The sequence below is a fragment of the Kwoniella dejecticola genome, chromosome 9, assembly GCF_000512565.2.
Source record: "Kwoniella dejecticola CBS 10117 chromosome 9, complete sequence".
Lineage (NCBI taxonomy): Eukaryota > Fungi > Basidiomycota > Tremellomycetes > Tremellales > Cryptococcaceae > Kwoniella > Kwoniella dejecticola.
In genome coordinates this window covers 1,108,463-1,134,447 of record NC_089309.1, presented here as the reverse complement: position 1 = coordinate 1,134,447, position 25,985 = coordinate 1,108,463, and the positions used below count along the sequence as shown (strand labels likewise).

Sequence of the window (25,985 nt, the reverse complement as noted above, 5' to 3'; positions counted from 1 at the left end):
GCTCAACCTCATTGTCCGGCACTGAGATGACAACATTTAGCACAATCACATATCCGCTGCATATCTGGCCTACGTTCGAGATCGTCCCCCTGGACAAGGAGCAGCGGATCATCATCAGGCCTGTCGCTCATCAAGGAGGATGATCGGTTTCTTCTTCGGGCGAGTGAGGCTGGTCCCGAGGAGTTGGGGTGACTTCTGGACCGAAGTCTGCGGCCTCTGTCGGTCAGAGGTTGTATCACGAGAATGATAGCTTACATACTTAGCTTCTTGCGGAGTCATGATACTAAGCCTAAGACTCGCCGGTGAAAAGCTCGTATCGCCCAATTCGACAAAGCCTAGGGATACCACCTGTCAATAGAGCTATCGAAAATTTGAAAATTGATCGCCTTTACCTGGAGTGGCACTTCGAGCTCTTTCCTCCCACTGCTCGCGCATTTAGCTAGGACATGACATGTGAACGTTTATACGGCTTACCGGAAGCGGTCCTTGCTGGCTTCCTTGGCTGTATCGACGAGCATATTCCATATCTGGTGCCTATTTCTCGATGTGTCAGCGCAACACTGAGGAGAACAGCAAAACTTACCAAACTGCCTTGCCTTGCGCTAGCACTGAGCTCGTGAATTGGCACATCGTACGATTGGAATGTCTTTGAGAAGAACGGAAAGGTCAGTGAATGGTCGAAGTGGATGATCAGAATGACGTACATCCTGTTGATCTCCCTGGAGAATCAAGGTCAGCGCAAACACCTGACATGTTAATGCTGTTATCTCACATCCATGCCCGTTGGCATATCCCCATTTTCACCGGCCAAATCATACTGATTTTGCTGCCGACCATTGTCTTGGAGTTCAGGCTCTTGTGGCCCGGAAACAAGTCGATTAACGGTCGCTTCGGTTTCCCACTTGAAGCTCTTCACCTGAGTGAAAGTGGAGAAGAATGACTGCATATCAGGATCAAGGACTAAGAAAAATCCTCTCAATCAGCTTGACTTGTTGTAGTCCTGCTGGCCGCAATGACTTACACTCGAGGCCACCGGTGCTGTCTACCAAAGCAGACGCTCTCGCTTCGACGGCCTTCTCCCGAGACTTGATCTCGACGGCTTGTCTCTGGTCATCCATCATGTCCCTATATTGCTGTCGAGCTCCGGCATCTTGCCCCGAGGAAAGCTCAATATTCTTCGTCATCGTCAGCGATATCTATAAGAGACCTTTATGTCCTGCCTGGAAACGTACGCTGTCGAAAGTTACTTTCTTCACTTTTCTAACTTTTTTGGGTTTGGGAACGTCAAGCTGATTTTCTACGTCGCCTACGGAACCTTCATCACTGAGCAATGCATCTGCAGATCTTCTGTTGCCGCTGTTTGGAGATGTTACCGCCAATTCTGGAGGAGGTGAGAAATGCTCGACCGGTCCAGCACTCCCTTGTCTCGATGGGGGAATTAGATCGCTATATTTGTCAATCGTGATATCTCTACCTTCCGTGAAGAAAGCTCGGACTTACGCCTGTTCATCAAACATAGCTTCGTCACCGGCTGCGGGCAGCTCGAATCCCCTACCCGAAGGTGCAGAGAAGCTATCATCAGGCATAGCATCGTTCATTCCTTCCAAGTCTAGACCGAGATCGATTTCGCCAATAGGCATGTCGATACCGGCATACAGCGCTCCTGTAGGCTCAGACGGATGATGAACCGAGTTTCGAGCTTTGCTGATAGTAGTCGCTCCGATGAAGGGTGATGATGAATCTTACGCGCTGTCAGTCAGGTCTCGTCACTCTGAGACTTACACTTTTTTCTTTTGGCATCCCGGCCAATTTCTTCCACTTCGCTGTCCTCATTTTCCTCATCGCTTTCATCCGCTGACCCCTCTTGAGTCGCCTGTGAGGAGAGCTTAGAAGATGCCCGTCGCTTTCGCCCGATGCTGAGCGGATTTTGCCAGTCCTGTTGAGCCGTGACGCATCCACATCAGTGTTCCTGTCGCCTTGCAGTCGACAACTCACGATATGTTGAAATCGCAAGTCTAAGCCGAAATCGAGGTCGATTCCAGCATTGGGAAACGTGATCACGTCGAATCTAAGGTTATCATTTTCGGTGTTATCGCATGCGCAGCTTCTGTCGCATACAAGACTCAACTCGCTTGCTTTTACCCCCTCCCGGTAAGTCGAGATTGACATGACCTGCGGGAATGTTGCCGGTCGTGGTGGCAAAATCGGTCACAATAGATCTTCGGAGGGTTTGATGGAAGTTCGTAACGTCCTGCAAAACAATATGCCCAGGCAATGAATCATGACAGACACGCATGATCTTTGAGGTCTCAGAATGATGAGGAAGGAAGAAGGCATCTTACCGAGTAGAAGACATCGTAATTCTGGTTGTACACCCTGGTGGCATAGGCCTGTCAGCTACTTCGTTCTGTGAATCATCAGACAGCAAGCGATAGATCTACTCACCTAGTCACTCCAACGAGCAAAGATCCGCTCAATCTCAAAGCCAAAGGCTCAGGAGGTTCAGCGATCAAGTGGCAAGTCTTAGCCAAATCTACGCTTGTCAATTCCTTCTTCGTGATTTTCTTGCTTCGAGGACCGAGTGTGGCTGCCAGCCTGATGAACAGTGCCAGCATGTTCAGCGTCAATCATTTTGACAGTTGGGCAATTCAAGCCTTACCAGATGATACCGAAACTACGATGAAAAAGGAAGACAGAATATCTCGTCAGCTCATCATTCGTAATTGGTAAGCAATATCGATGCCACAAGTGTGCCACCAATTTGCGGATGACTCACGTCCCCTTCTTACTGGTCAGTAAGTCTTCTGAGAAGAACATTGTGAGTCAATGTCATGATGTGGGAGAGAAGGAAAGACAGGAGATATGTCAAGTGCATTTTAGATATCTTTACTCGGATTTGGTCTGAGTGGATGTATACGATCATCTGGACGAGATTATTGACCCAAAGGATGCCAAGTGCCAACAACCATCAAAATGGATTCGCGCACGGTTCATCGCGTCGTATTACGAATTACTCAATCCAGTAATATTTAGGTTACGTCATGTTTCAGTTTATATATGCGAGTGGAAATTACAGCAAATAACAACTTACTTTGTCTCTCCTCTTCTTGGTCCATTTCATACATTCCAAATCATAACATCATACTTACTGTTCATACTGTCACAGCGCTCCAGAGCCATCTCACTGAACCGACTATGGCTCCGCTCACAGCTGCTGAGAAGCAGAAAATACTCTTACAGCAAGAAATAGCAAAGCTGTCGGGTTAGTCAGCAACCCCCTCCGTCGAAGCCGTTTGAAAGGTATGTCCATGCTAATTATCTGACATGTGCGTAGGCGCTATATCTCGCCATTCTACCACACCTACCAACTCAAACTATCACCCATATCGAGGGAGGTCCGCTCCAAGAGGCTATGCAGCGAATAGAGCGAGAGGCAGAGGAAGAGGTGGAAGAGGAGGCGGATCATACGCCTTAGATTTACGTCAAATCAACAAGCAGTCTTCTTCTGCCGAGCCTTCCAGACCATCAAGCTCAGCGTCTACATACCATACGACCAAGATCGAAGAAAAGGAAGCTGGTGAAGTGGACCCTTCGCCACCTGCCTCGGATCCGGCTGCCGGTCCGAGCTCAGTTGCACCAGCGAATTGGGTAAAGGGTAAAGGAAAGAGTGGGAACATGAGCCTGATGACAGCCGAGAAAAGGTTAGAGATGCTTGTCTGCGGGTCCAAGGATTCTCTTTGCGCTCAAGCTGACTCTGTTCATCATACTTAGCGCTCAACTTCAAGGTCAACGACAGAGAAAACCGAAACTTCCACCTCAAATACAGATGATCAATTCCGAGTCGACATCATCTGGGGACAAGAGGGTCATCATAGATGGAGTCGTCTTCCAGTTCGAGCAAGACGGCAAGAAGCTGACTCGTATAGGCGGTAAGCTGTTCTGTTCAGGCCAGAAATTGCGCGCAATGCTGAGGGGACGTCTATGCAGATGCTCCATCACCATCCAATACGAGCACGCCAACCAGAAAAAGCTTGCGCTTCGGTGGCGAGAGATATAGAAGGACAAGCAGGGGCAATTTAGTATCGAGGAGAAATGGGTATGTCTCATCAAAGATGACTTATTCCGCTACTGACGTCCCTGTCTTGTCTTGTGCTGATGTAAAAGTAGCTCAACAAGCAAGAGCAAGCAACTTTGTCGATACTTCACGAAGACCGGTGCGTTCAAGTGGGAATCAAGATGACATCCGAGGAATCTACTGACCTCCTGGACACCACTTTATCGCACTTTTTCACTTCTTCCCGGTCTTCCTGGTTTGTTTGGTCTGGTAAACCCATTTTAATCCTTTCATTGCGCGGTACATCCTTTGTACTGACCTTCTAACCGCTTACTGACTCTGCACGGACCACAACAAATAGGCCAATGCAATTTTGGCCTGACCTGCCCGCACATCCACGATCCTATGAAAGTGACAATTTGCCCTCGTCATCTTCGTGGATCGTGTTCTCTGGGCCCAACATGTCCCCTATCGCATACTCCATCGCCCCACAATACACCGTCCTGCGTAAGATTCCAGGCAACTTCAACGTGTTCAAAACCAAATTGCCCATACCCACACGTGAGGGTCTCACCGGACGCTCCTGTCTGCGACGACTTCGCCAGGATCGGCTGGTGCGACAAAGAAGCTGGAACTTGCGAGAACCTTCACGTGTGGGAATGTCAAGAGTTCAGGGAGAAGGGTACTTGTAGTAAAAATGGAAAGTGTGGACTGAGGCATGTTGTCAGAGCGGTGACGAACAAGTCTGTCATTCAAGAAACGATTGATACAGTACACAAAGCTGGGGAAGGTGGATTTGAAGAACAAGACAGTTTCATCGAATTCGATCAAGGTAGCCCTGAACTGGTCTCAGACGGCGAAGAAGAGGAAGGGAAAGCCGAGACGTCTGTCAGTGAAGAAGAAATATCCAGTGACGAAGAGCAAGACGAGGAAGAGGATGATGGCGAGGACGACGAAGCTTTAAGCTCAGAAGAAGATCAGAGCGAGGATGAGGTCATATCATCTTCTCATCATGACAATGGTAAGTATATCGTTACCTCTTCTCCGTCTGCTCATCCGCCTTCGGACAAGATGGACACGGATGAAGTAGACGAAGACGCCGTTCTCGACGTTGTCTTCTGATTCCTTAACAACTCTTCCCGCGATGTTCTTCTACCCCCATTGTGTCTGTTCCGAGCTGTAGATAGAGACACATTTCTGTGAGATACCTGTACAATAAACGATAAAATAATGAGAACAAACATGATCATGAACGTCAAATGCAATGACGATGAACAATGCATATACGATGAATAAATCATATGGGTTGATTCACAGATGAATCGCTACTGTCATACATATATCTTTACACTGAGATTCCCCCTTCTACAACGTCATATCAGATTTTCAGGTTATGGGTTTAACCTCTATTTGGTACCCAGCCTAAATCGCCATTCTCCCTTCCTCTGGGCTGCCATCCGCCTGGACCCTCGTCGTTCCTTGCATCTCCACCACCCCCACCACCGGGGACCCAGCCCATACCACCGTTTTCTGTGGTTTCACCTGCTCCATTCTCTTGTTTTCTCCTTCGAGACAATCGTTGAGAAGCGTCGAGGGATTTGACGAGGGATTTAGAAGGGTGACACAAGTGCATGAAGTTACAGAATCTGTAAATCAGACGCGAACGCGATCATCAAGCATGTGAGCTTGTGTTCCTCGGATATCAATGCTGAATGGGTAGGAGATGGGAATGAACTCACCCTTCACGTTTGCATTCACCCATCTCGTTCTGTCTACAACAACTCTCCCTGAAATCCGTGACGGGTGATAATTCCGAATGTAAGGGTCTCATGGCGTACCATCGGTCGTTCAGCGCTTGAACTGCTCGGGCAGCTTCAGCTTCCCATTCATATCTTGCGTAGACGTTGCCGAGCAGATGATCTCCTACATTATCACACACGTGCATTTCTAACAAGTGACCGTATTTCGCTAATTCACTGTCGAACGCAGCAATCAGTCAGCTTATGTCTTCCTTCTCGTATTTTGGGGATAACGAAGGAAAGGGATAGGCGGACTCACATGTAGAAATCCTCGTAGAAGGTATCGAAGTTGGATTGCAGTTGTTCAGGCGACATATGCTGGCCTTCCGGTGTATGTCCGGGGTTGTTGTATACGTTGGGAAGAAGGATGGTTTGCGAGAATTGAGGTTTGATGTGTTTCCTAGGACAAAAGTCATGTTAGCATATAACGTTCTCAATGGTGCTGAAGACACCCAACTAACCTGGAACATCGGTCACCATGTCGACAAGCTCCTATCTTGAGGTAGAAGGAACAGTTCACTCGGTCTTGCTCGGTACCGCTGATGATGGCAAACTAATGGTCAGTTCGTGATACAGCATGATGGGTTCAAGGTAAGCAAGAGCGAGACTCACAAGATGTTAGCTAGATGGGAAGCCATTTTGGGATAGCTGAGACAGATATCTCGTCGTCGTGAAGCAGAAAATTTCTCCTAGTAGCGCGATGGCAGCCAGTCGACTGTTTTGACTATCTATCAAGCGGTTGAGTTATCGATAAGATGTCAATGACAATAAAATATGGAAATCATTCCATGTTGAGATATCTTGAAGGGGATGATGTTTACAGTGAGAGCCACGTTGCTTAGTCAGCCTGATTCACCGAAAATTCCCGAATCTACCAGCGTATGGTTTTGCCACTCACGAACAATCAGTAACAAGCTTCGACGTCATCACTCCATAGACACGTCCGTGGTCATGGTATTGCCAAGATACCAGGGACCATACAAAGCAAATTGTCAGCATCTGCTAGGCGACTATTCAAAGCATATTGCAAAAGAAACAGGTGGACACGACAATGGGTAAATCTCAAGCTGAAGACTACTTGGCGAAAGCAGAGAAGAAGTCGTCCTCTTCAGTGGGATGGTTCGGCAGTTCAAGCTCGAAATGGGAAGAGGCTGGTGATCTGTTCGCTCAAGCTGCCAACGCTTTCAAGGTCGAGAAGAGATGGAGAGAATCAGGCCAGGCATTCGAGAGGTGAGCTGTCGATACAGCAGTAACCCTGAGGCATAGCAGCTTATCGTATTGAATTGTATAGAGAAGCTGCTTGTCGGCAACAAGCCAACGAGACGAATGACGCTATGAACGCTTTCCATAATGCAGCGAAGAGTTACAAGAAGTCGGATCCAGAGGGTATGTACACATTGATTCACCCTTGAATGATCGGTCTACTGGATGATTATTCATGAAGCTGACCTCAGTCTGCAACGGTCAGCCGCCGTCACCGCTTTACACCAGTGTATAAAACTCTTAGTCAATTCTGGACACTTCCGTCAAGCGGCAGACAGAGAGAAGGAGGTGAGTCAAGGTGTGAGAGACTGGAAGGACCCATCGCTCATCTTTACTGCGCAGATTGCCGGCATATACGCGCAAGAAGGTTTAGATGTCGCGAAAGCCAGGGATAGCTTCGTGCGAGCGGGTGATTGGTACAAGCAAGAGGATGCGAACGCGTCAGTCCCGCATTCTGCACATCTTGCATTATGGCAACGTCAATCTCGCTGACGCTTCTACATAAACTTCTATAGCACCGCAAATCAATGCTATCAGCAAGCCGCAGAGCTATCTGCAGATCTACAAGACTATCAACGATCGATGGAATTATACCAGACTGTAGCAGATTGGTCTTTGACAAGTGCCCTAACGAAATACTCCGTCAAGGAATATTGGTTGCGTGCTGCTCTGTGTTCCATGGCTATGGGTGTAAGTCATTCTCAATCTTCACATCGGGAGAGCTCAGGTGCTGATGCAAGCTTTGCTGCGTGTAGGATCTCGTTACTACACAAAGACTACTGGAGACTTTCGCTCAGAAAGACGTCACTTTCCCCTCGACGCGAGAAGCCAAATTCGCACATGAACTCATGGATGCGTGCGAACAAGCCGACGTAGAACGATATACCGCGGCAGTGTATCAGTATGATCAAGTCACAAAGCTGGACAACTGGAAGACTGGTGTTTTGTTGAGGATCAAGAAGGCGCTAGAGGAGGACGAGGGTGGTTTGACATAGTCCGCCAAGCTGAGGAGGGCTAATAGGATGAACTTGTTCTGTCCTGTGCTCAAGGGAAGATAGATATCCAGGATATGTGTTCAGATAGTTGTTGTACACATGTTCAGGTCAATGCACCTCAAGCTTTGTTGCTCGCCCGTTATCATTCGATTGGCATTGAATGGACAAGTGGGCTTTGCAGTCACACTGCCGTACATAGTCCATGCATATCCCCGCTAAGTATCACTACGACTTCTCGTCCTAGGATTTCTCCTTTGCAGCCTCGTTCACAGCGGACTCGGCGTTCACATCCTTCCCTTCTGAAAGGGCATTTCCCTCAGCCTGTTCGCTCTCAGCCGATAAAGCTTTGACCAAATCCTGAGCGGCATCCTGTATCTTCTTCTCGCTCAGAACTTGCTGTTGTTGACCAAGTTCCTGTTGCTCTTTCTTGCCGAATCCAACTTCCACGTACTCATGTATATAAGCCTTCATCCCTACACCCGGTAAGCCATTTTGTCGTAGATACCTCAACCAGAGGTCGACAGCCTCTTTCGTGGAATCGAAGACCTTGATCGCTCGTTTATGCGTTCGTCTCTCGAAGTTCTCCTGAGCCTTCTTTTTCACGAAAGGCGATTTCAACACGGTATATAGACTGCGTTCTCGAGGTAAGAAAGCTGGTAAGGATGTAGGAATGTTCAGCGAATGGGCAGAATGCACGGCGAATTGAGTGGTGAGATCGAGGTTGTAAGATTGGTAGGATTGTAAGTGGAGGGTGGCTACGTGCACGCCGTGCGTGGGTCTATGAGGCGTGACTTTGGGAAAGGACAGGTATTTGTTGATCTTGGGAAAGGGGACTGGTAAGGCTGTTTCGCGATCTTCCGAGACGGTTGTAGGTGTAGGTACAGAAGCGGGTCGAGGCGAAGATGAGCTATCGAGAAGAAATCAGTTGTGCGATCAGCTTGAGCAGCATCATTATATGGCCAAACGTGAAAGCTGATTCTCACCTGAAGTATCGGGATGACGAAGCAACAGCATTTGAGATGGTCAGTCTTGGAAAAGCCGCCAAAGCCGAACGAGCGGAAGGCAGAGCCATGTCGATGTTCGCGATGTTACTGGGAAGCTGGAAGATCAAGGGTAGTGGGAGACTCGCTCACGCCCGACTGGATGACTGGAGAAGGAGAGACTACAGGTTGGACAAGATTTATCGAGAGCGGAGTGGAAGAACGAGAATGACTGTGTTTTTTCGGATCTGTTGGAATTGTCGAAATCTCAACCACCGCTTCACTTGATCACGTGACACGCGGTGCACCATCATTCATCATAGTGCTCATCGAGCGATATGAGACTTCATCTTTTCATATCATGGACAGATGTGTGCTGCGCTACTCGACTAGATGCAGAGGGCGATACGCTGTGCACCACTTCCACGTACCGCTCGATTTCTACGGGATCCCCCACAAGCACGACTGTACGCTAGAATGTCGACGTCAACCTCGCTTGAATACACCTCAGATCGGGCTGATGAGTTGAAGGAGAACATCCAATCGGTACAAGCTGAAATCGATCAAGCTACGCACGCCAGTGGATCGAAGGTCAGCAATCATTCGGGCATTTGATCATCTCCGAAGGACGATTGTATCCGTAGCTAATCGATTCCATAGCAGCCTCGGCTGGTCGCCATATCCAAGATCAAGCCCGCATCGGATATCAAAGCGTTATATGATGCGGGATACAGGCATTTCGGGGAGAATTACATACAGGAGATGGTAGATAAGGCGGAGGTCGTAAGTGTGTCTTGACATCAGACATTGATTGTCACAATTTCTAGACATCGATTGCAGTCACTGACTACCTTGATGGTGTCCAGCTCCCGGCAGACATCAAATGGCATTTCGTGGGGGCTCTGCAGAGTAACAAGTCTAAACTTGCGGCCTGTGAGTGTCCCTGACGTCGCATTGAGCTGAGCTGACTGTTATCCTGTATAGCTGTGCCGAATCTCCATGTAATCGAAACCCTTTCTTCCATCAAGGTCGCAGACCTGCTACAAAAGTCACTCGCTTCCTCACGAACATCGAAACTGAATGTGTATATTCAGATCAACACCTCTGCAGAAGACGTCAAGTCAGGTCTACCGCCTCTGACATCGAGCTCAACCGACGGGGAGGCAGTGGACTTGGCTGTTCATGTCATACGGAACTGTCCCGATCTGAATTTGTTGGGGTTGATGACCATCGGATCGTTCGAATCGAGCCATGATTCCTCAAAACCCAATCCTGACTTCACGACCTTGAAAGAGACCAGGAAAGAATTGGCTAGGATACTCGTCGAAAAGGCAATAGAAGGTGCGCCGAGTGAGAATGATTTGGAGCTCAGTATGGGAATGAGTGCGGACTTTGCTCAGGCTGTCAAAGAGGGGAGCAGTTCGGTCAGAGTGGGGACGAGGATTTTTGGCGAAAGGCCTAAAAAGGTACCAAAGGCTGCGGTCCAATAGGACCACGTAGCATCCCGATCTTCTTGTAGCAAAGAGCGGCCGTGAAAAACATTAATGAAATTCAGCGGCGTCATTATCAACATTATAATGGGTGATATAGCTTGTATACAACCGAAATGAATTCTGCTCATAATAAGTCTTCTCTTCCGTATCAGCCCTGTCCGAACGACAATCGAGATTTATCGAAATGGGAAACCGCCTTGAGCCTGAGTGCCCATATGTCAGCGTCGCTGAGTCACGGAGACTAGATTTCGTGGCTCAAATTCCTCACCTCGCCTGGTCCAACCTGTAAGAAGAAATCATCCAAATCCAGCCCGGCCACTTGGCCGAACCCGGCTTCCTGTCGATTAGCCACTTCTCCTTGCCAATTACCTCCTAATCCAACAAATCCGAACCAATTGTCAGTCGGGCCGTACGTCGGGTTCGAGCTTGTGTTCCCGCCGTAGTCTGTGTTCCCTCCTGCGCCGCCTTGATACGTGGTAGGCAAAGATGCTTGTGTACCACCGACATCGGATATGGGTTGTTGCGTATACGGTGCTGTGTTTATAGGGTTCGCTGTCGGCATGTAAGGTGGCAGATGTGACAGGGGTGCTATAGGCTCTCGCGCATCTGGGTAGAGATATTCCGCGAATTGGGCTGCAGGTGCCTGTTGGTTTGACTGTTGTCGCCAATTGTTCGACTCGTTATATCCGTTTTGATGATTCGCTGGACGGGACTGGTCTTGACGAGGAGGGACCGATTGCTGTGCGGAGAAGCGATCGTTTTCACTGACTCGATAGGCCTCAGTGCCGTCCCACTGGGTAGTAGACATTCGCCGTATGGGAGGTAGTGGAACTTCCATTCCTCCAGTAGGACTTCGTGTATTGATCTGCAAAAGCGGGAATTAGCGCAAAAAGCAGCAGAGTCACACAAAGGTGAACTGCATCGCTCACTGCATCCGACAGTCCTGCAAGTTTCCTGCGCAATGCTTCTAGCTGTTTGCCATATCGTACGGCGGGATAATCACTGTCCGTCGACGTCTGACTTAGGCAGTGACACAATCTGTCAATGAGATCGTTTGTTCTGGATGAATTCAGTCCAATTTAGCCCCACCCTGACAGAAGCGTTGCATGATCTGCTCACCTCTGGTGATCACCGCGCAACATGGCTCCAGAGTAGAGAGCTTTCAAGAGTACGATAGCCGCATAGGTGAACCAGAGCAAATGTCGGATAGGGAGGAAGGGGAGCGCGCCGCCGGGATACAATTTGTTGACGCAAATGTGCAACATTTCCCTCGCCGCATCGCACATATGGAAGATATACCTTGCGTCGGGAGACTGAGCAGCCCCTCGAGGGAAAAGACTGAGTTTAGGTATTGTTGTCGTGCCTTTCTGTTGAGATTGTCTTTGTAAGGCTCGGTATTCTTCTTCTGCTCGTATAGTCGCGCGCTCAACGTGTGCTTGCTGTGAGACCACTCAGCGCCAATATTTCCAAACCTCAATCCATCCCTGCGAGAACGAAATGCAATAGCAACACACTCACAAAGCTGAAAGCACAGATATACAGTTGTGTATAGTAAAAGAAGGTCCACATGATATCGGTTAACGGGAACATCTTCCACTGTTTCTTCACCCAAAGAACCTTGAAAGCATCGAGAGACCGAGCCATCTGGGAATCCGATCAGCTGCTTTCTACCGGGAGTGATATTGCAACACACCTCATCTAGATATTTGAAGTATTCACCGTGTCTGTCAAAATCGACTTGGATCAACGGACCGCCTATGCAAGGGAAAACTTCGTGCTTACATGACAAGAGATCTTGTTCTAGCTGCATTTGGATAGAGAGTATCGTGAGCATTGCTCATGAGTTGGGTAAGCTCCAGATAAGCCTGTATCAGACTACCATAATCCTCCTGAGGGTGCTCCTCCTCGTCACCAATTTCGCGTAAGAACGGGAAATTGCCATGGCCCGCTGCGGGTCCGCTTTGACTGGACGACGAAAAGCCCTGAAAGCAGACAGCGGCACCTCTGGCCCAGAAACCCTTCCCCAGCCGTATGGAAACGCTATGTTTGGGGGATCAGCTCTCTGAGCTTCCGGCTGCAGCATGTCGCACTCACTGCCGATCCGAGAGATAACAATCTGCCAATTTCTCGATCAGTCCTTTTCAATGACGGATCTGTTGTACTCACATGTCCAAGCAACTCTGGCTCTCTCGATCTCTAAAGTCCTTTCGCTGTCCGGCAACAGTCTGAGAGCCATTTTATCCAAACCCAACTCGTATGCGCTTCTGACAGCTAGACCGATCAGCTGCCAGCCTTGTCTGTTCTCATCCCCGTGTGGCTCTTCTCTAGCACCTGCCGCATTTAGCTCCACGGGAGAGGCTAACGGTGGTGTACGAGGGAGATTTTCCGCCAGGAGCAGTATCGATTCAACGAAGCCAATTGTTGGTGGTGATCCCAAAGTCTGCACATCCGCTATCCAGCCCTTTTCTTCGATTCAGCGATACGTTATTCCAAAATCCGGTGCAGATCATCGACTCACTCTCATGATCTTCCATGCCCTGTCATGTATCTCTCTGGACCCAGGAGCGTCGTCCAGACGACTGGCAATGATGATGAATGTTGTGATAGAATATCTCTCTTTACTAGCATAGACTGCCAATTCTTCTTTGCAAGTGGGTACGACGGCCGAAGGGCATATTGGCTGAGGACAGAAACGTGAGCTATGAACAAAGGCCATGGTGTATAACTTACCGTTAGATGATGATAATATCGAAAGTATCGGTCCACCAGCCTGATAGCTTGTTCGGCGGTAAGGACACCCAGCTTGATCAACGGGAAATCCTCCAACACTGGTGCTTGATCGCTTTTCCTCCTATCGTAAAATTGCTTGAAATTCGATATGTCCGTGACCGTGGCAGCTTGACCGCTCTTCTCGTGCAGGTATATTTCTTGATTCCGCTTACCCCTACCACCGACTATGCTTTCCTTCGTCGCGGCCTGCCCACTAGCTAAAGCCAATATCTGTAAAGCATCCGATTCGTTTTGCATATCCGCGACTACGATGCTGCTAGGATCGGCTGCATGTAGCGGTGGATTTAGATGCAGTCTGCGTCGTTTCGGTGATGGGGTCGATGAAAGCTGACGGGCGTCTTTAGAGCTCGAGGCCACAGGCGGGAACGACGGTCGAGTCGGAGGGGTATGAGTGGATGTACCGGTCATTGGAGACAGATTTGCACCAGAGGAGCCAGTGCTCGGCCCATGGTGAGGATATGACGAATGAGGTGAAGGGCGTGAGGGATCAGGACCTGCAGGGGTTGGTAAAACATGCTGCGAATCGGCCGGATAAGGGTATGGGAAAGTCTGATTTGCATGAGATGAATGATTGGGTTGACTTCCGCTGTATCGATCGTGATCTACGATCTTGGCATCGACGTCTGACTCTTCAAGGGACTCCTTTCTATCGCGCTTGCGATTGTTGCCTCCTCGCCGCGACGGTGCGAAGACGCACTCCCGCGATTCTCGTTTGCATCGCGAGCATGGCGGTGAAGAAGGGGCATCGATGTCGCCCTACGTCAGTGTAGATCTTGTCAGCACAATGAACTGGTAAGGGTGCATTCATGACTTACCAAATCACATTTGGCCTTTCTGCTTCTGCAATGAAGACTAGGCCACGCATCCGAGATTAGCTGAAAATCCTCCCATCTGTATGCCTTGTGTTTGTCCATTTCAACTTACCAAGCCCTGTATCCCCTTTTGATTTTCTCTGGCTTTGATCGCGACTCTACCTCCCCGCTGAATGAGCTTGATGCTTCCATCTCCTGCCTTCTCTACGCCAGCTGAACTGCAATGTGATCCTATTGACTATATGATACTGTCTGTAACCCAGTTTAATGAGAAGTGGGCTTCTTTCGACGGCATCATCGCTGGGGACCCGCTCGGAACAAGAGCTGACACTGCGTGGCTATCATCTGATGCTGCTCGTGTTCAGGGAATTTGCTTCCTTGTAATTGCGGTTCACACTGCTTGGACCTGGGAGATCTCAGGCACGGCCCGCCGCCATGCTGCCATGCCGTCTTGTATCAACCTGTGTGAGATCGATATCATTTGCGTCAGTCACATCGAGTTTGACGGTCCGAAGAACTCATGACGATTAGATTTCTAAACTCGCTGTATTATGACATTGAAAGCACACCTTTGGCAATTGAGCCAGGCAGTGAGCTGAGGTTGCGATGAGGATGGCGGGTCCACCTTTCATCCTGTCAAATGCTTTTCGATACCCCGCAAGTCTGGCTAAAAGTCTGGCTATCATCTGGCCACCTTGAGCGCAGTGCTTGACCCCAAGCCTCCAACACAGGGGTGAACCCAGTCTTGCGGCTCAGATATCACAATGAGCATTGGCATTTCGCGCTCATGGGAGATGAGGAAACCAGATTACGTCATTCGACAAGCCACGTGTCGGTCACGAATGTTTACATTAATAATCGTTCTCGAGAACTAGCAAAGATTTAGGTCTTCTCATTTTACAGGTGGATGAGACATCTATCCACAAGGATCTCTGGGTCGAGGTATCGAGGGCGGAGTGATGGAAGCTGGATGGTGAGAAAGGAAGATCGAGCTCGACACGCTTATAATGACGCATCGCTCTGTTTTTCCTCGACATGGACCAAAGTTTTGGGGAATATTAGATGGCGCAGAGGCGCTGGAAGGTCTGACGGAGGATCAAGAGGAGGCTATCGAATACAATAGGCAGCTGAAGAAGGATATCGAATGGAAGGAGACCGCTCGATCGTCGCTCAAACCCGGCTCGAATGGGTTCGTCACCGTTGATGCTGAGAACGACGAAAAGGCAGACGAGAGCATCTCGATTCATCCTCAGCATGCAATTGCCCCGGCTACGACCCGCTCACGAACATGTGAAGCGCCTCCCAATCTGAATGACTCCCCTGCGGATGCGCCGATATCCTCCTCGCCTATCGTGCCTTTTCTCCCACCTTCTTTCCACTCCTCGCAACTTCTGCAGACTTCTACGCCCAGAGGTTCGACTTCAACCTTTCCTTCCATGCCTACCCCTAGTGAAGTTGCTACGCCGCAACTCCCTGATCCGACGACGTCGAATGAAATTCAGCTAGGTGTCAACAAACACCCAACGCTACTGGATACGCCCGAGCACATCGCTTCTCCGATCGATTCGCCTTCGACTGGCGCATCGAGACGTCCGGCAATGTTCGACTCCAATGGCGAGGGGAAAGGAAGAAGGGACGATCCGGCTACACCCGTGCCTATCGGTAAATCAACTTTATCCGACATCAAGTCAAAGAAGGAGCTTCAGACTATATCCAGGCATTTCGATTTGTTGACCAAGGTGCTCGTCAAAGGTCAAACCGCTCCCAAGAGCAATGAGAAGGACAAGAGAGCTATCGGAAAAGCTCTCAGCGTTGCGGCGGGCTTGGGCGGAAAAGTGTTCGAGGGTCTTCGGTTCTGCTTGACGAGCGAGGTCAATCAAGCTTCGAAGCTAAAGCAAAGGGCTGAGATCGTGAGAATGGAGTTGGCCTTTTAGCATTATCGCCCGCTAATGACAGTATGCCATAGATCACTCAGCTCGGTGGTCAAGCCGTATTGCAGCCCGATACAGCTATCACTCATGTGGTGTACGATGCCGGTCGGTCCGCTTCGCTGCTTGCGCAGAAACTGGGCATAGAATCGCTCAGCGAGCTTCCTGAGGGCACTGTCTGCGTCAAGTGGGATTGGGTAGTCCAATGTAAAATGGTGGTGAGTCTTGCTGATAAAACGTTTTATATGACATGCTGATTACCAAATAATAGGGCAAAGTCCTTGAGACTACTCCCTGGTTAAGTTTCCCTAAGACCTCTTTTTCACGAGCTGTCTCCACAAACGCTATAAAACCGACTTCTAGAATGTTTGACATCACGGACCAGTTGCGCGGTACAAGCGTTGCCATCACTAGGTGAGCCATTGTTTATCATGATCGCTAGTGAGGCTGATCAATACCCGACTGCCACAGAAAACGAGAGCCAACGGCGTCCGATTCTGATACCGAGGAATCTGCCAAAAAGCGAACCCGCCTCGGTCAGACAAAATCCATCACCCTGTTATCAAGAGTCGTGGAGGGGATCGAGTCAACAGTCAAAGCAGGACCATCGAGAATCCGATCTTTGGCAGACATGGACGTTTCGGTTGCTACAGAGCATAATCTGCCGTCTGGACCTGGATGGGAGAGAGCGTCTACCAATGAACGAGATGCCTTGGACGACATGATTGACGGGGTCATAGAGGGGAGTATGGAAGATCAAGATGTGGGTATGTAGCTCAAGCTGACTAGCCAGCTGACGTGATATTGACTAGATATCTGATAACGATCATATCGAACAAGTCGGTGTAGTAGCAAAGGGGCAAGCGACAACGGTGAGCTAGGACTGAGTTCTTCCTCGGCTCAAGTGCTAAAGCACGAAATCTTGGTAGAATTTAGGCTTCAAATGCAGCGAGAAGCATGATGGGAAGGGCTATTCTGGACCCAACGAATGGCTGGCGAGAAAATTTGAAGAGCTACATGGTCTTTATCAAGGACAGGTTGGCAAGAATAGCTTCGCAATCCGAGGATACCAACGAGGTAAGTCATCCATCTCTTCTTTGCAGAATATCTTGCTGACGCGTTTCATTATGATAGCCGCGGGCATCATGCGACGTGAGTGCTCTTGGTGGTCTCGGTGCACAAGATTACAGCTGACATATGGGTCATTCAGGAATTGACTATCCAATTACTACTGGAGCTCAGGCAAGAGCCATACCTGGCATCGGTCAGAGTCTGGCTGACAGGGTAAGTGTGTGCATTTTTGGCGTTGCGCGATGCTGAATGATTGGACTCAGATCGACGAGTTCTTGTCGGGAGCACAGGGTCGTGCATTCTACGAAAACACTGAGCAAGCTCGTTGTGTGGCTTTATTCAAGGATGTCTACGGCGTTGGTGCGCAATCATGCCCATCGGGTACCATGTTTGACTGCTTGCTAATTTCTGTCACAGGCCGGCAACATGCCAATGACTTATATAGACTAGGAGCTCGGAGCATCGATGATCTGCGTACAGGCAAATACTCTCTTACTGCAGGTCAGATGATCGGACTTCAACTGTATGATGATCTAAAAGCTAGAATTCCGAGAAATGAATGCAGGGATATCTTCGAAATCATCCGATCGGAAGCCCAAGCGATCGATGATAAATTATGGGTGGAGATTATGGGTAGCTACAGGCGAGGGCAGGAGAACAGTGGGGATGTGGATATCCTGATCACTCGCGAAGGTGACAATCACGCCAACAAGAGAGGGATTGTGATGGAGTTGGTTCAAAGGCTGAAGAAGAAGGGACTAGTCACGCACGATGTGGGTGCGATTGAAACAGTAATAAGTCGGCGTGCTGAATGATGCGATTCTCAGCTTGGCATCCCGACGGACTGGACTGCCCCTGAGGCGAAGTGGATGGGCGTCGGCAGGCTCAGTACGGTGCACAAGCACAGAAGAATTGGTGAGCGCTTTCCTCGGCGACATCGTTCCTATGTTGATCGCTTGTCACAGATATCCTGTCTATCCCTTTCGAGAATTGGGGCGCGGCTCTGATTTATTTTACGGGTAAGCACCCTATCGTGGGCTGAACACTTTGCGAGCTAAACGAGCTATGTGTGACAGGTAACGAAGTGGTCAGTCGACTCGATTCACTGCACTCGCACCTCACACTGACCAGAATGCGCAGTTCAATAGATCTATCAGGCTGTACGCCAGGAAAAAGGGTTACAGTCTGAACCAGCGTGGGCTGTACAGAGGAGTACTAAGAGACAGAGAGGGGACAAAACAGACCGAAGGTGATTTCGTTCGCTACCTAGTTTACAATGACAGCGCTGAACTCTAGCGTAGGGGAGTTAATTGCTTCGCATACAGAGAAAGACATATTTGACGCGCTTGGCTTGCGATGGAGGTAAGTTGCAATTACCTCAAGTGTGACTTGAGCTGACAACAATGTCTCTCAGACATCCTCATCACCGAAGACCTTGAACGACCTTGAAGGATTCAGTGCCTTATAGATTACCAAAAACGGTGCGACGTGCGAAACCGTACTGTGAGATTCAAGTTGTAGGGGCATGTACCATTCAATTCTTGTTTGTATTGCTACATATGCATGTTGTGTTGATATTCACTATTGTACTACTTTGATATATGCTTCATCTGCCCGCTGTGCTTGATAGCCAACTAATCTAGGGCTCTTTGAGCTCGTTTCTAGCCCAAGCGCCGGCGATCTCTTCTCCAGTGATGGTTCGAATGGAACCTGGAGTTGCAGTGGAACCGGAAATAGTGGAAGAGACGACGTCGACGAGAGTACCGAGGGTAGTCTTTTCTTGGTGGAAATGTCGGATCTCATCGACCTTGACTTCGAAGACGACGACTCGAGGATCAGAAGGGGTACCATCGTGGACTCCGTCTCCTTTGTCAGCGAACCATGCCTTGATGGTGGGGTTCCAAAGCTTCTCGACGACTGCGTGATCCTCAACTCGCCTAGATCGAGAGGACTGTCAGAACGAGGTTTGGAGCGTAAAGTAGGAGACTCACTTGGCTTTACCGGCAATCGAGGCCCATCCAGTGTTGTTTTGAGTACCATCGACGGCGATGTTGACGTGAGAGCTAGGAATATGATGAACACATTAGTGCGACGTACATAGCGACGTCCTGCTTCGACTCACTCGTTCTCTACCTCAACATCTTTGTGAGACTCTTTGTCGTAGATGAATCGGAACTTCCAGTCTGGGGTGATTTCGGCAATGGCCATCACTCTTGCGTGAAGGGCACCATCTTCGGCTCGAGTAGTGAGGATGACGGCTTTTTGAGCCTTGAAGAACGCTCGAAGAGTGGCGAGCTTCTCTGTGAGAGATGGGGAGGTGGATGAGGCAGCGGAGTATTGATCAGACATTTTGGTGGAGCTGTGGAAGGCACGAGCAGATGAAGGTGATATGATTGAGTGGTCGTGACAATGTTGGTGGATGGACGGACAAAATCGGGGATAGTTCGCGATGATCAATCCAGCGGTGGGAAAAGATCGAGCAGCGACGGAGGAAGGTCGAATTATCTTGGTCAGCATGTTGCGCCTGTCTCACAGAGTATCTTGTCAAAATGATCAAGTATGTTGTACTACTTCGACTCACGTATCAGTTGTATGTTGAAAATTGAAGGTATGTTATATTATATCGCGAGGGGAACTCAAGTCGATCGTGGAATGAACAGCTGTTGTTATATATCCTCGGATAAGGCATGTCGTGATTCATCTTTTAGTTTGACGTCATACAGTGAAAGAGTATCGTAACCATCTCAGGAACATTTATACTCGAGTACACTCGGATATAACGGAGATTCGTTTGCGTGCTCATCTAAGTCCGACGCGCTTATCGACAAGGATCTGTGCAGCCAGCACACAAATGATATCCGAGTCTCAATCGGATCTTAGTAATTGCTTTCAGCGGCGTCTTCCCTAGGTCGTGATAGGGATATGTTGTTGCTCTCCTCTTTCCCTCCGATGCATCGATCTCTCTCAGCAAAACAGCTCTATCGTCGTTATCTTCAACATCTACGCTTGCTCCCAGATCCGTATATATGGTCTACCCTTATCCCCCACTACCGGCAGCTACTTAGTGACTCATCCAACGGAGCAGAAAATTCGCAAATACCTCAAAATCAATCGACTCATGTCCCACACGCTGAAAGCTCACGCGATGCGGAGGCAAGATCGAGGCGCTGGAGGAGTGCTAAGTCGTTGAAGCAGGCTACGAGGGTAAGAGGAACATTTCGCAGTTCAGACGGCATGTTCTTTGAGCTGATCCTTCCGTGACCATACCATGACAATTAGGAGTTGCAACGGCTTCGCGCAGCTGTGGCTTGCCATCCGCATGCGCTTCTCAGGTTGATAGAGGAGTGTTATGGTCAAAGGGGTCACCGGAGGCAGGAGATTTTGCGAGTCAGTATTGATTTAGCTACATTATTCTGCATAATAGTTTGCTGATTCCGGTTTGCTCGACTGTATAGTCTATCTCGCTCAGGTACATGATAAAGCCGTACATCGACCCCTTGCCTGTGCCTCTGCGGCCACTTCAACCCCCTCCAGTCACACCTTCGGAAGCACAGCCTCGAGCTCGAAAAGTCACGCCGCCTTGCAGAATAAGGACACAGTATCGACGAGCAATACAAAGGGACTGGTCACTGATCAAGCCTCCGTTAAGTTTCCTTGGTCCAGCCCCTATACAATTTGACGATTCCACGATTATGTCTGGTGATACGATTGTACGGAACCTTCGCCACCTGTCAGCGGCAGGCGACATCCCGTGCGATCATTCCTCACGGTTCAAGACCTTGGATTTGTCAGGTCTCCAACCTCAAATTCGACGCCTGTTTCCACTGAGGGACCTCCCCACCTTGCGCGAATCTCCCTTACCCCCTCCGCGCCCTAAAGCTACGAGACAGAATCCTAATATATGGGGTCTTCCCCGCCGTCTAGATGCGCGGCTTCTTCAAAGAACTTATCAACGTTTCTGGACTTCTTTGGTATGGGTGCGACCTGTCTCGAAACAAGGTCAGGAGGAGATGTGGAAGCAGTGTACATATGAAGATTTCCAGGACTGGCAGCGGGGCCTACACATAGATCCAAGTGCAGAGCAAAGTCAGGATCAGGTGGTCAAGGGCATAGGACGCGAAGCAAAGTCGAGTGATTCCCATGTACTCGATCCGGGCAAGTGGAGCATTGCCACAGCCGGAGATGTCAGAATGCTGTCTAACATTCTTCAATGATGCATTCAGTCGTCTTCGTCTTACTGCTGAGTTTACAATTTCGCCTGCGAGATAACCCTTGTTCACAAGGCTTCCTTGAGTCGCTTCTCAGCTTCCTCGAAGTTGATGACATCCCAGATGGCGTTGAGGTACTGATGTTGAGTGAACCATTAGCGCTGCCGACAGGAAGGAAAGAGAGGGAAGGGAACTTACATCAGGCTTGACGTTCTTGTATTGAAGGTAGAAGCTGAAGAAAGGACGCATCAGCGATGAGAGGGGTAAGGAAATTCAGTACAATGATGACTTACGCGTGCTCCCAGATATCAATGCCGATGATCGGGACGTGAGCTAGCAGCAGTCGTCAGCGCAGGGGTCCGCAAAAGATACCTCCTCAGAGTGGTGACTCACACAACAGAGGGTCTTGATTAGCAGTGGTGACTACTTCCAATTTCTTGGTACCCTTATTGTATCCCAACCATCCCCAACCAGATCCTTGGACGGCAGCGGTTTTGGCGTTGACTTCTTTTTTGAGATTTTCGAATCCACCAAAATCAGCTTGGACTTGGTCGTAAAGAGCCCCTGACGAAGGGAATTTAGCTTGGTTGGAGCCAGTGGGGGCAAGGTTCTTCCAGAAGAGCTGGTTCAGAGAGCGAGGTTAGCTAATCTACGCAGGATAAGAGACATAATGGTGACTGACAGAGTGGTTGATGTGACCTCCTCCGTTGAATTTCAAGGCGGGTTGCAACGCGATTGCGGACTTGACATCGTTGCTAGCTTGGAACTTCTGGAGTGACTCTTCAGCAGCGTTGAGACCATTGACGTATGTTTGATGGTGCTTGGTGTGATGAAGAGTCATGATCTCGGATGAGATTGAAGGCTCGAGGGCCTACATATCGACATCTCGTCAGCAAGGAAAATGATCGGGATCTTCAACGAGAAGACAGGACTGCCCACTCACATCATAAGCGTATGGGAGCTCAGGCAAGGTGTGCTTTCCTCTAGTAGCCATGGTGATAACAGCGTATGATCTGGCTTTGAGTGGAGCAGCAACTCGCGGAGCGATTCTAGCGATGGCGACCATTTTGAAAGAATTGATTAACGACTGGATTAGTGTGACGAGGAGCCTGTGTACAGGTGATGATTGGTATTGCGCGATTTGGAATGGTAGTCTTGGTAGTTGAGGATGAGGATGAGGATGAGGACTGAGAGGTTAAAACAGAAAAACAGATGAGGCCATTTCCCACCAACTCACTCTGAGCCATTTTCGTTTTCATCATTCCGTTTGCGTCATCGGCTCATTCTCCCACGGTCGCTCATCCGATTATCACCGAGCCTACTGGAGCATACTTCAATGCATACATGTCATACAATTCCTGATGATATGCGTAGGGCCAATAATATGTACGTTGCTAATCCATTGGACATTGCTGAACAAATGCCCATAGCATCAGCTCAGCACACCCAGTTTGCGAGCTTCGTCGCGGAACATATCGAGTCGTCCTTCGGCATAGCCCTTCAGTAATGGCAGCGTCAGTTAGGTATATTCGCTTGTGGGTGGGTAGCCGCTCACCAGACAATCATATTCAAGCACGTATCCCTCCTTCTTGCTGACAATCGCCTCGACTTGTTCTTCTGCTTGTATTATACCCCATAAAGACCACAAAGCACTCGACGCGGGACTCCATATCCTCACCTCCCGCTCGAGCGCATTCACCTTCTCGCTCAACACGTCTTTGCGGCGATGTACGACTTCCTCTCGTCCATCCATCTCGACGGAAAGATAGGCTCGATAAAAGTCCTGCCGTTGCTCGAGTGTTGGATAAGGACCGTGGGCAAGTAAGCAGTGCGATAGCGTTGGGTGATGATAATCTGCTTGCCATTCTTGGAAGTGATTCGCAATGTCAAACCCGCGAGGGTTTGGAGCAGAGTATTCAAAGTCAATGACAATATACTGTGGGGCGTCAGCTCAATCCCTACGCAGAAAGACACTCACCCGGTGGTGCTCAGGTTGATTCGGAGGCAGGTCTCCGTCCAGTAGCAGCAGGTTGCCGTATTGAGTGTCGTTGTCTGCGTAGAAGGGTAAGGATCTGCTTCGACTGCGATGAAAGCTGGGTACTTACGAGCAAAAACAACCCCCTTACCCTTACCTGGCTCGCCTTCAATCCATCTCCTATAGGTGTCGACTTCTTTTCGCAGACGATGTAGCCCAAAATTTTCCACCCATGTTTCCCACTTGCCCCCCGCTGATGCCAATGTATCGAGGACTGGTTCAGCCGATGCAGCCCATTCCTCTATGCAGCGCCATACCATCGGCTCTGTATCTTTCCCATGCTCATAACCAATTAATCTGAGTTCGACCGAATGCAGCTCTCTCATTCTTCTGGCTACACTGCGATAAACATTCGGTTGTCTCAACTCTTTGGCGGTCAACGCTCGTGATGGGAAGAATTGTTCGACTCGACCGTTCTGGAATGTGCCGTACATTTTAGGTCCGAAGTGATATTCGGTGTTCAGCACGTGGAGGATCCGCAATTCCTCCTCTCTTGATATCAATGCGTCGGAGCTTGGCCCATACACTCTGAATAGTATCGTTGGGGGGTATTGGTCGGGCTTCAACGGAGGTGGATGAGCGGGATCAGACGCAGGCATTGTCGGAGTAAGGAGGGGCGATTCGGATGGCGAGGTGGGGTCCGGCGAAGGATTGTATGTGACAAAGAATACAGCGTTGGTCAATGCTCCCGAAACTTTCTGGAGATGTATTGATGATGGTGTGAGGAGATCGGACGACCAAAGAGGCACCCGCTGTGAAGCTGTTAGCGGATATCAAGACGCATACCGAGACTCACCAGTCGCCGCAATATGCTGAGGACTTTCTGCTTGAACACCGGATGCCTCCATTCGCTGATAAGAAGGTCAGCGGCTGTTGTGCCAAGTGTAAATCCTCGAACTCACGAAGCATCAACGCTTAGCGCGACGTGTCTGATCCCCTTCAAGCTATTCGTCCGCAGCTCGGGGTCTGCTTCAGGGGCATATCTATCCTTTTCATCCAGTAATGGCGGATCCAGTGAGAATTCTGAAAGCTTGGAAAAGCTACTTGTCGAGGTCTTCCGCAACCTCGGAGCGCTTGGGCCTATACTCCCCGTCGTGAAATATGAGTCGGACGACGCGGCGGTATGAGGGAGAGACGAAGTGCTGGACGAAGCGGTAGGTGACATCTGACCTGGGGAGTCGAAATTTGCATGCGGCGTCAATACCATCGTCGATTTTGCGTTTTCGACGTGAGAAGATGTCATGAGGATATACTATGAGATCGACAAGGTTATGGTCGAGTAGCGACTGCGGCAGAGACGCCTGACCGGACTGTTCGAGCGAGTGCGGCCCAATGAGCGCAGCGAGCAAAGGAAAGCTTGTAGATGCGAGTGGAAGTTGTCATAGTGTAAGAAAGGAGAGAAATGAGACATGAAAGATAAGGGAGAGAGGAGGGATCTGCGATTGTCACGGATGAATTACGTAACTGTTGATGGAGATGGTTGATAACGCAGCTCGCACTGTTTACCAATCTGTCATCTTTGCCTGCATGATCCCTATCACATCGATAAGAAGTGTTCGAGGCCTTGATCATGTCCGCGCAACTCAAAAAGCGTCTTGTCATCATCGGCATAGGGTAAGATGCATTCCTCACTCAGCTGATTTTGTGTACTGACCAGTCTCACAGCGGAGCAAGCTGTTCGGGTAAAACCCTTCTGGCCAAGCATATCCGAAGAGCGCTGCCGGCAGGGGCAAGCATAATACATCAAGATGATTTCTGCCCGGTAAGTTCGGTCAGCTGCTAGCTGAGCTGACGCAACAGCCCGAAGACAAAATGCCCTACTCTGCTCAGTACCCCGACCTACAAGATTGGGATGACCCCGAGACCTGTATAATGTGGCCGGAATTTCGGTCTATAATCGATCAAATCCGAGAGAAAGGTCAACACGGTGCTCACGCCTCGCATGACCACCTGAACAAGCAGGTCGAAGTGGGGATTAGGGAAGATGTCTTCTCAAGGTGTGCCGAGAAGCTGGTCAGCTATGTACGGAAGCAGAGGGAACAAGGAATCGAGCTGGTCTGGTTTATTGTGGACGGCTTCGTGCTGTACTGGGATCAGGTGAGTCAATGGGCATGGAACATAGCTGAACTACAGTATGTCGTAAACAACCTGGATATCAAAATCTTCCTCAGAGTTCCCTACGACGTGCTGAAGGCAAGGAGGGAGGAAAGACAGGTTTACGTGCTACAACGTGAGTCAGATCAGGTTGTTGCGCCGACTGACCAAGCAGATCCTGATGACGCTGCAGATGGTGGCGTATGGGTGGATCCGCCAAACTATTTTGAGAAAATTGTATGGCCAGGATACGTAAAAGCGCATGATCACGTTTTCGAGCGAGTCAAGGATGGACCGCTGAAGAAAGAATGGGACAGTCTGCACTTGCTTGAGCCTGGCGAAGGAGAAGAGGGGATGACCAGTGCTTTTGAGCAAGCATGTGACGCGATCATCCAGCAATGCGAAGATGGCGCTGGCACGTTTATTTCTGCATGACCATGATAGTGGACCACCGGGATGTATA

At 49.4% G+C, this 25,985-nt stretch overlaps 11 protein-coding genes across 11 annotated transcripts; 5 read left to right on the top strand and 6 right to left on the bottom strand.

The window, feature by feature from the left end:
* Nucleotides 1-3,195: 3,195 nt before the first annotated feature.
* Nucleotides 3,196-5,176, top strand: I303_107367 (uncharacterized protein; the record flags this gene model as incomplete). Its single annotated transcript, XM_065969570.1, has 6 exons — nucleotides 3,196-3,262; nucleotides 3,335-3,701; nucleotides 3,772-3,929; nucleotides 3,988-4,096; nucleotides 4,168-4,214; nucleotides 4,416-5,176. The coding sequence occupies 6 exons, from the start codon at nucleotides 3,196-3,198 to the stop codon at nucleotides 5,174-5,176; spliced, it is 1,509 nt and encodes a 502-aa protein (XP_065825642.1).
* A 277-nt stretch (nucleotides 5,177-5,453) lies between these two features.
* On the bottom strand, nucleotides 5,454-6,491 carry I303_107366 (uncharacterized protein; the record flags this gene model as incomplete). Its single annotated transcript, XM_018410048.1, has 5 exons — nucleotides 5,454-5,700; nucleotides 5,794-6,030; nucleotides 6,113-6,253; nucleotides 6,315-6,392; nucleotides 6,466-6,491. 5 exons carry the CDS (start codon nucleotides 6,489-6,491, stop codon nucleotides 5,454-5,456), a joined length of 729 nt encoding a protein of 242 aa, XP_018261051.1.
* A 413-nt stretch (nucleotides 6,492-6,904) lies between these two features.
* Nucleotides 6,905-8,111, top strand: I303_107365 (uncharacterized protein; the record flags this gene model as incomplete). The annotated part of the gene is made up of 6 exons (XM_018410047.1): nucleotides 6,905-7,083; nucleotides 7,145-7,239; nucleotides 7,322-7,404; nucleotides 7,459-7,556; nucleotides 7,632-7,806; nucleotides 7,872-8,111. The coding sequence occupies 6 exons, from the start codon at nucleotides 6,905-6,907 to the stop codon at nucleotides 8,109-8,111; spliced, it is 870 nt and encodes a 289-aa protein (XP_018261050.1).
* A 240-nt stretch (nucleotides 8,112-8,351) lies between these two features.
* On the bottom strand, nucleotides 8,352-9,183 carry I303_107364 (mitochondrial 37S ribosomal protein uS10m; the record flags this gene model as incomplete). The annotated part of the gene is made up of 2 exons (XM_018410046.1): nucleotides 8,352-9,018; nucleotides 9,095-9,183. 2 exons carry the CDS (start codon nucleotides 9,181-9,183, stop codon nucleotides 8,352-8,354), a joined length of 756 nt encoding a protein of 251 aa, XP_018261049.1.
* A 385-nt stretch (nucleotides 9,184-9,568) lies between these two features.
* On the top strand, nucleotides 9,569-10,581 carry I303_107363 (YggS family pyridoxal phosphate enzyme; the record flags this gene model as incomplete). Its single annotated transcript, XM_065969569.1, has 4 exons — nucleotides 9,569-9,682; nucleotides 9,755-9,874; nucleotides 9,958-10,024; nucleotides 10,076-10,581. 4 exons carry the CDS (start codon nucleotides 9,569-9,571, stop codon nucleotides 10,579-10,581), a joined length of 807 nt encoding a protein of 268 aa, XP_065825641.1.
* A 179-nt stretch (nucleotides 10,582-10,760) lies between these two features.
* On the bottom strand, nucleotides 10,761-14,378 carry I303_107362 (uncharacterized protein; the record flags this gene model as incomplete). The annotated part of the gene is made up of 13 exons (XM_018410044.2): nucleotides 10,761-10,787; nucleotides 10,853-11,449; nucleotides 11,514-11,643; nucleotides 11,704-12,023; nucleotides 12,103-12,228; nucleotides 12,278-12,308; nucleotides 12,367-12,624; nucleotides 12,679-12,700; nucleotides 12,751-13,045; nucleotides 13,103-13,264; nucleotides 13,315-14,130; nucleotides 14,190-14,226; nucleotides 14,299-14,378. The coding sequence occupies 13 exons, from the start codon at nucleotides 14,376-14,378 to the stop codon at nucleotides 10,761-10,763; spliced, it is 2,901 nt and encodes a 966-aa protein (XP_018261047.2).
* An 815-nt stretch (nucleotides 14,379-15,193) lies between these two features.
* On the top strand, nucleotides 15,194-18,624 carry I303_107361 (uncharacterized protein; the record flags this gene model as incomplete). Its single annotated transcript, XM_065969568.1, has 16 exons — nucleotides 15,194-16,096; nucleotides 16,153-16,332; nucleotides 16,386-16,528; nucleotides 16,586-16,877; nucleotides 16,927-16,986; nucleotides 17,044-17,191; nucleotides 17,249-17,266; nucleotides 17,325-17,398; nucleotides 17,449-17,545; nucleotides 17,603-17,958; nucleotides 18,013-18,100; nucleotides 18,151-18,204; nucleotides 18,262-18,272; nucleotides 18,326-18,434; nucleotides 18,487-18,547; nucleotides 18,600-18,624. 16 exons carry the CDS (start codon nucleotides 15,194-15,196, stop codon nucleotides 18,622-18,624), a joined length of 2,619 nt encoding a protein of 872 aa, XP_065825640.1.
* A 200-nt stretch (nucleotides 18,625-18,824) lies between these two features.
* Nucleotides 18,825-19,534, bottom strand: I303_107360 (uncharacterized protein; the record flags this gene model as incomplete). The annotated part of the gene is made up of 3 exons (XM_018410042.1): nucleotides 18,825-19,122; nucleotides 19,177-19,248; nucleotides 19,308-19,534. 3 exons carry the CDS (start codon nucleotides 19,532-19,534, stop codon nucleotides 18,825-18,827), a joined length of 597 nt encoding a protein of 198 aa, XP_018261045.1.
* A 1,927-nt stretch (nucleotides 19,535-21,461) lies between these two features.
* On the bottom strand, nucleotides 21,462-22,459 carry I303_107359 (uncharacterized protein; the record flags this gene model as incomplete). The annotated part of the gene is made up of 6 exons (XM_018410041.1): nucleotides 21,462-21,530; nucleotides 21,592-21,625; nucleotides 21,687-21,726; nucleotides 21,787-22,015; nucleotides 22,076-22,264; nucleotides 22,337-22,459. The coding sequence occupies 6 exons, from the start codon at nucleotides 22,457-22,459 to the stop codon at nucleotides 21,462-21,464; spliced, it is 684 nt and encodes a 227-aa protein (XP_018261044.1).
* A 366-nt stretch (nucleotides 22,460-22,825) lies between these two features.
* I303_107358 (uncharacterized protein) lies at nucleotides 22,826-24,635 on the bottom strand (the record flags this gene model as incomplete). Its single annotated transcript, XM_018410040.1, has 6 exons — nucleotides 22,826-22,891; nucleotides 22,949-23,329; nucleotides 23,372-23,445; nucleotides 23,499-24,180; nucleotides 24,225-24,279; nucleotides 24,331-24,635. 6 exons carry the CDS (start codon nucleotides 24,633-24,635, stop codon nucleotides 22,826-22,828), a joined length of 1,563 nt encoding a protein of 520 aa, XP_018261043.1.
* Nucleotides 24,636-24,998: 363 nt separating this feature from the next.
* I303_107357 (uncharacterized protein) lies at nucleotides 24,999-25,957 on the top strand (the record flags this gene model as incomplete). The annotated part of the gene is made up of 4 exons (XM_065969567.1): nucleotides 24,999-25,042; nucleotides 25,094-25,190; nucleotides 25,259-25,658; nucleotides 25,716-25,957. 4 exons carry the CDS (start codon nucleotides 24,999-25,001, stop codon nucleotides 25,955-25,957), a joined length of 783 nt encoding a protein of 260 aa, XP_065825639.1.
* Between the last annotated feature and the right edge of the window lie 28 nt (nucleotides 25,958-25,985).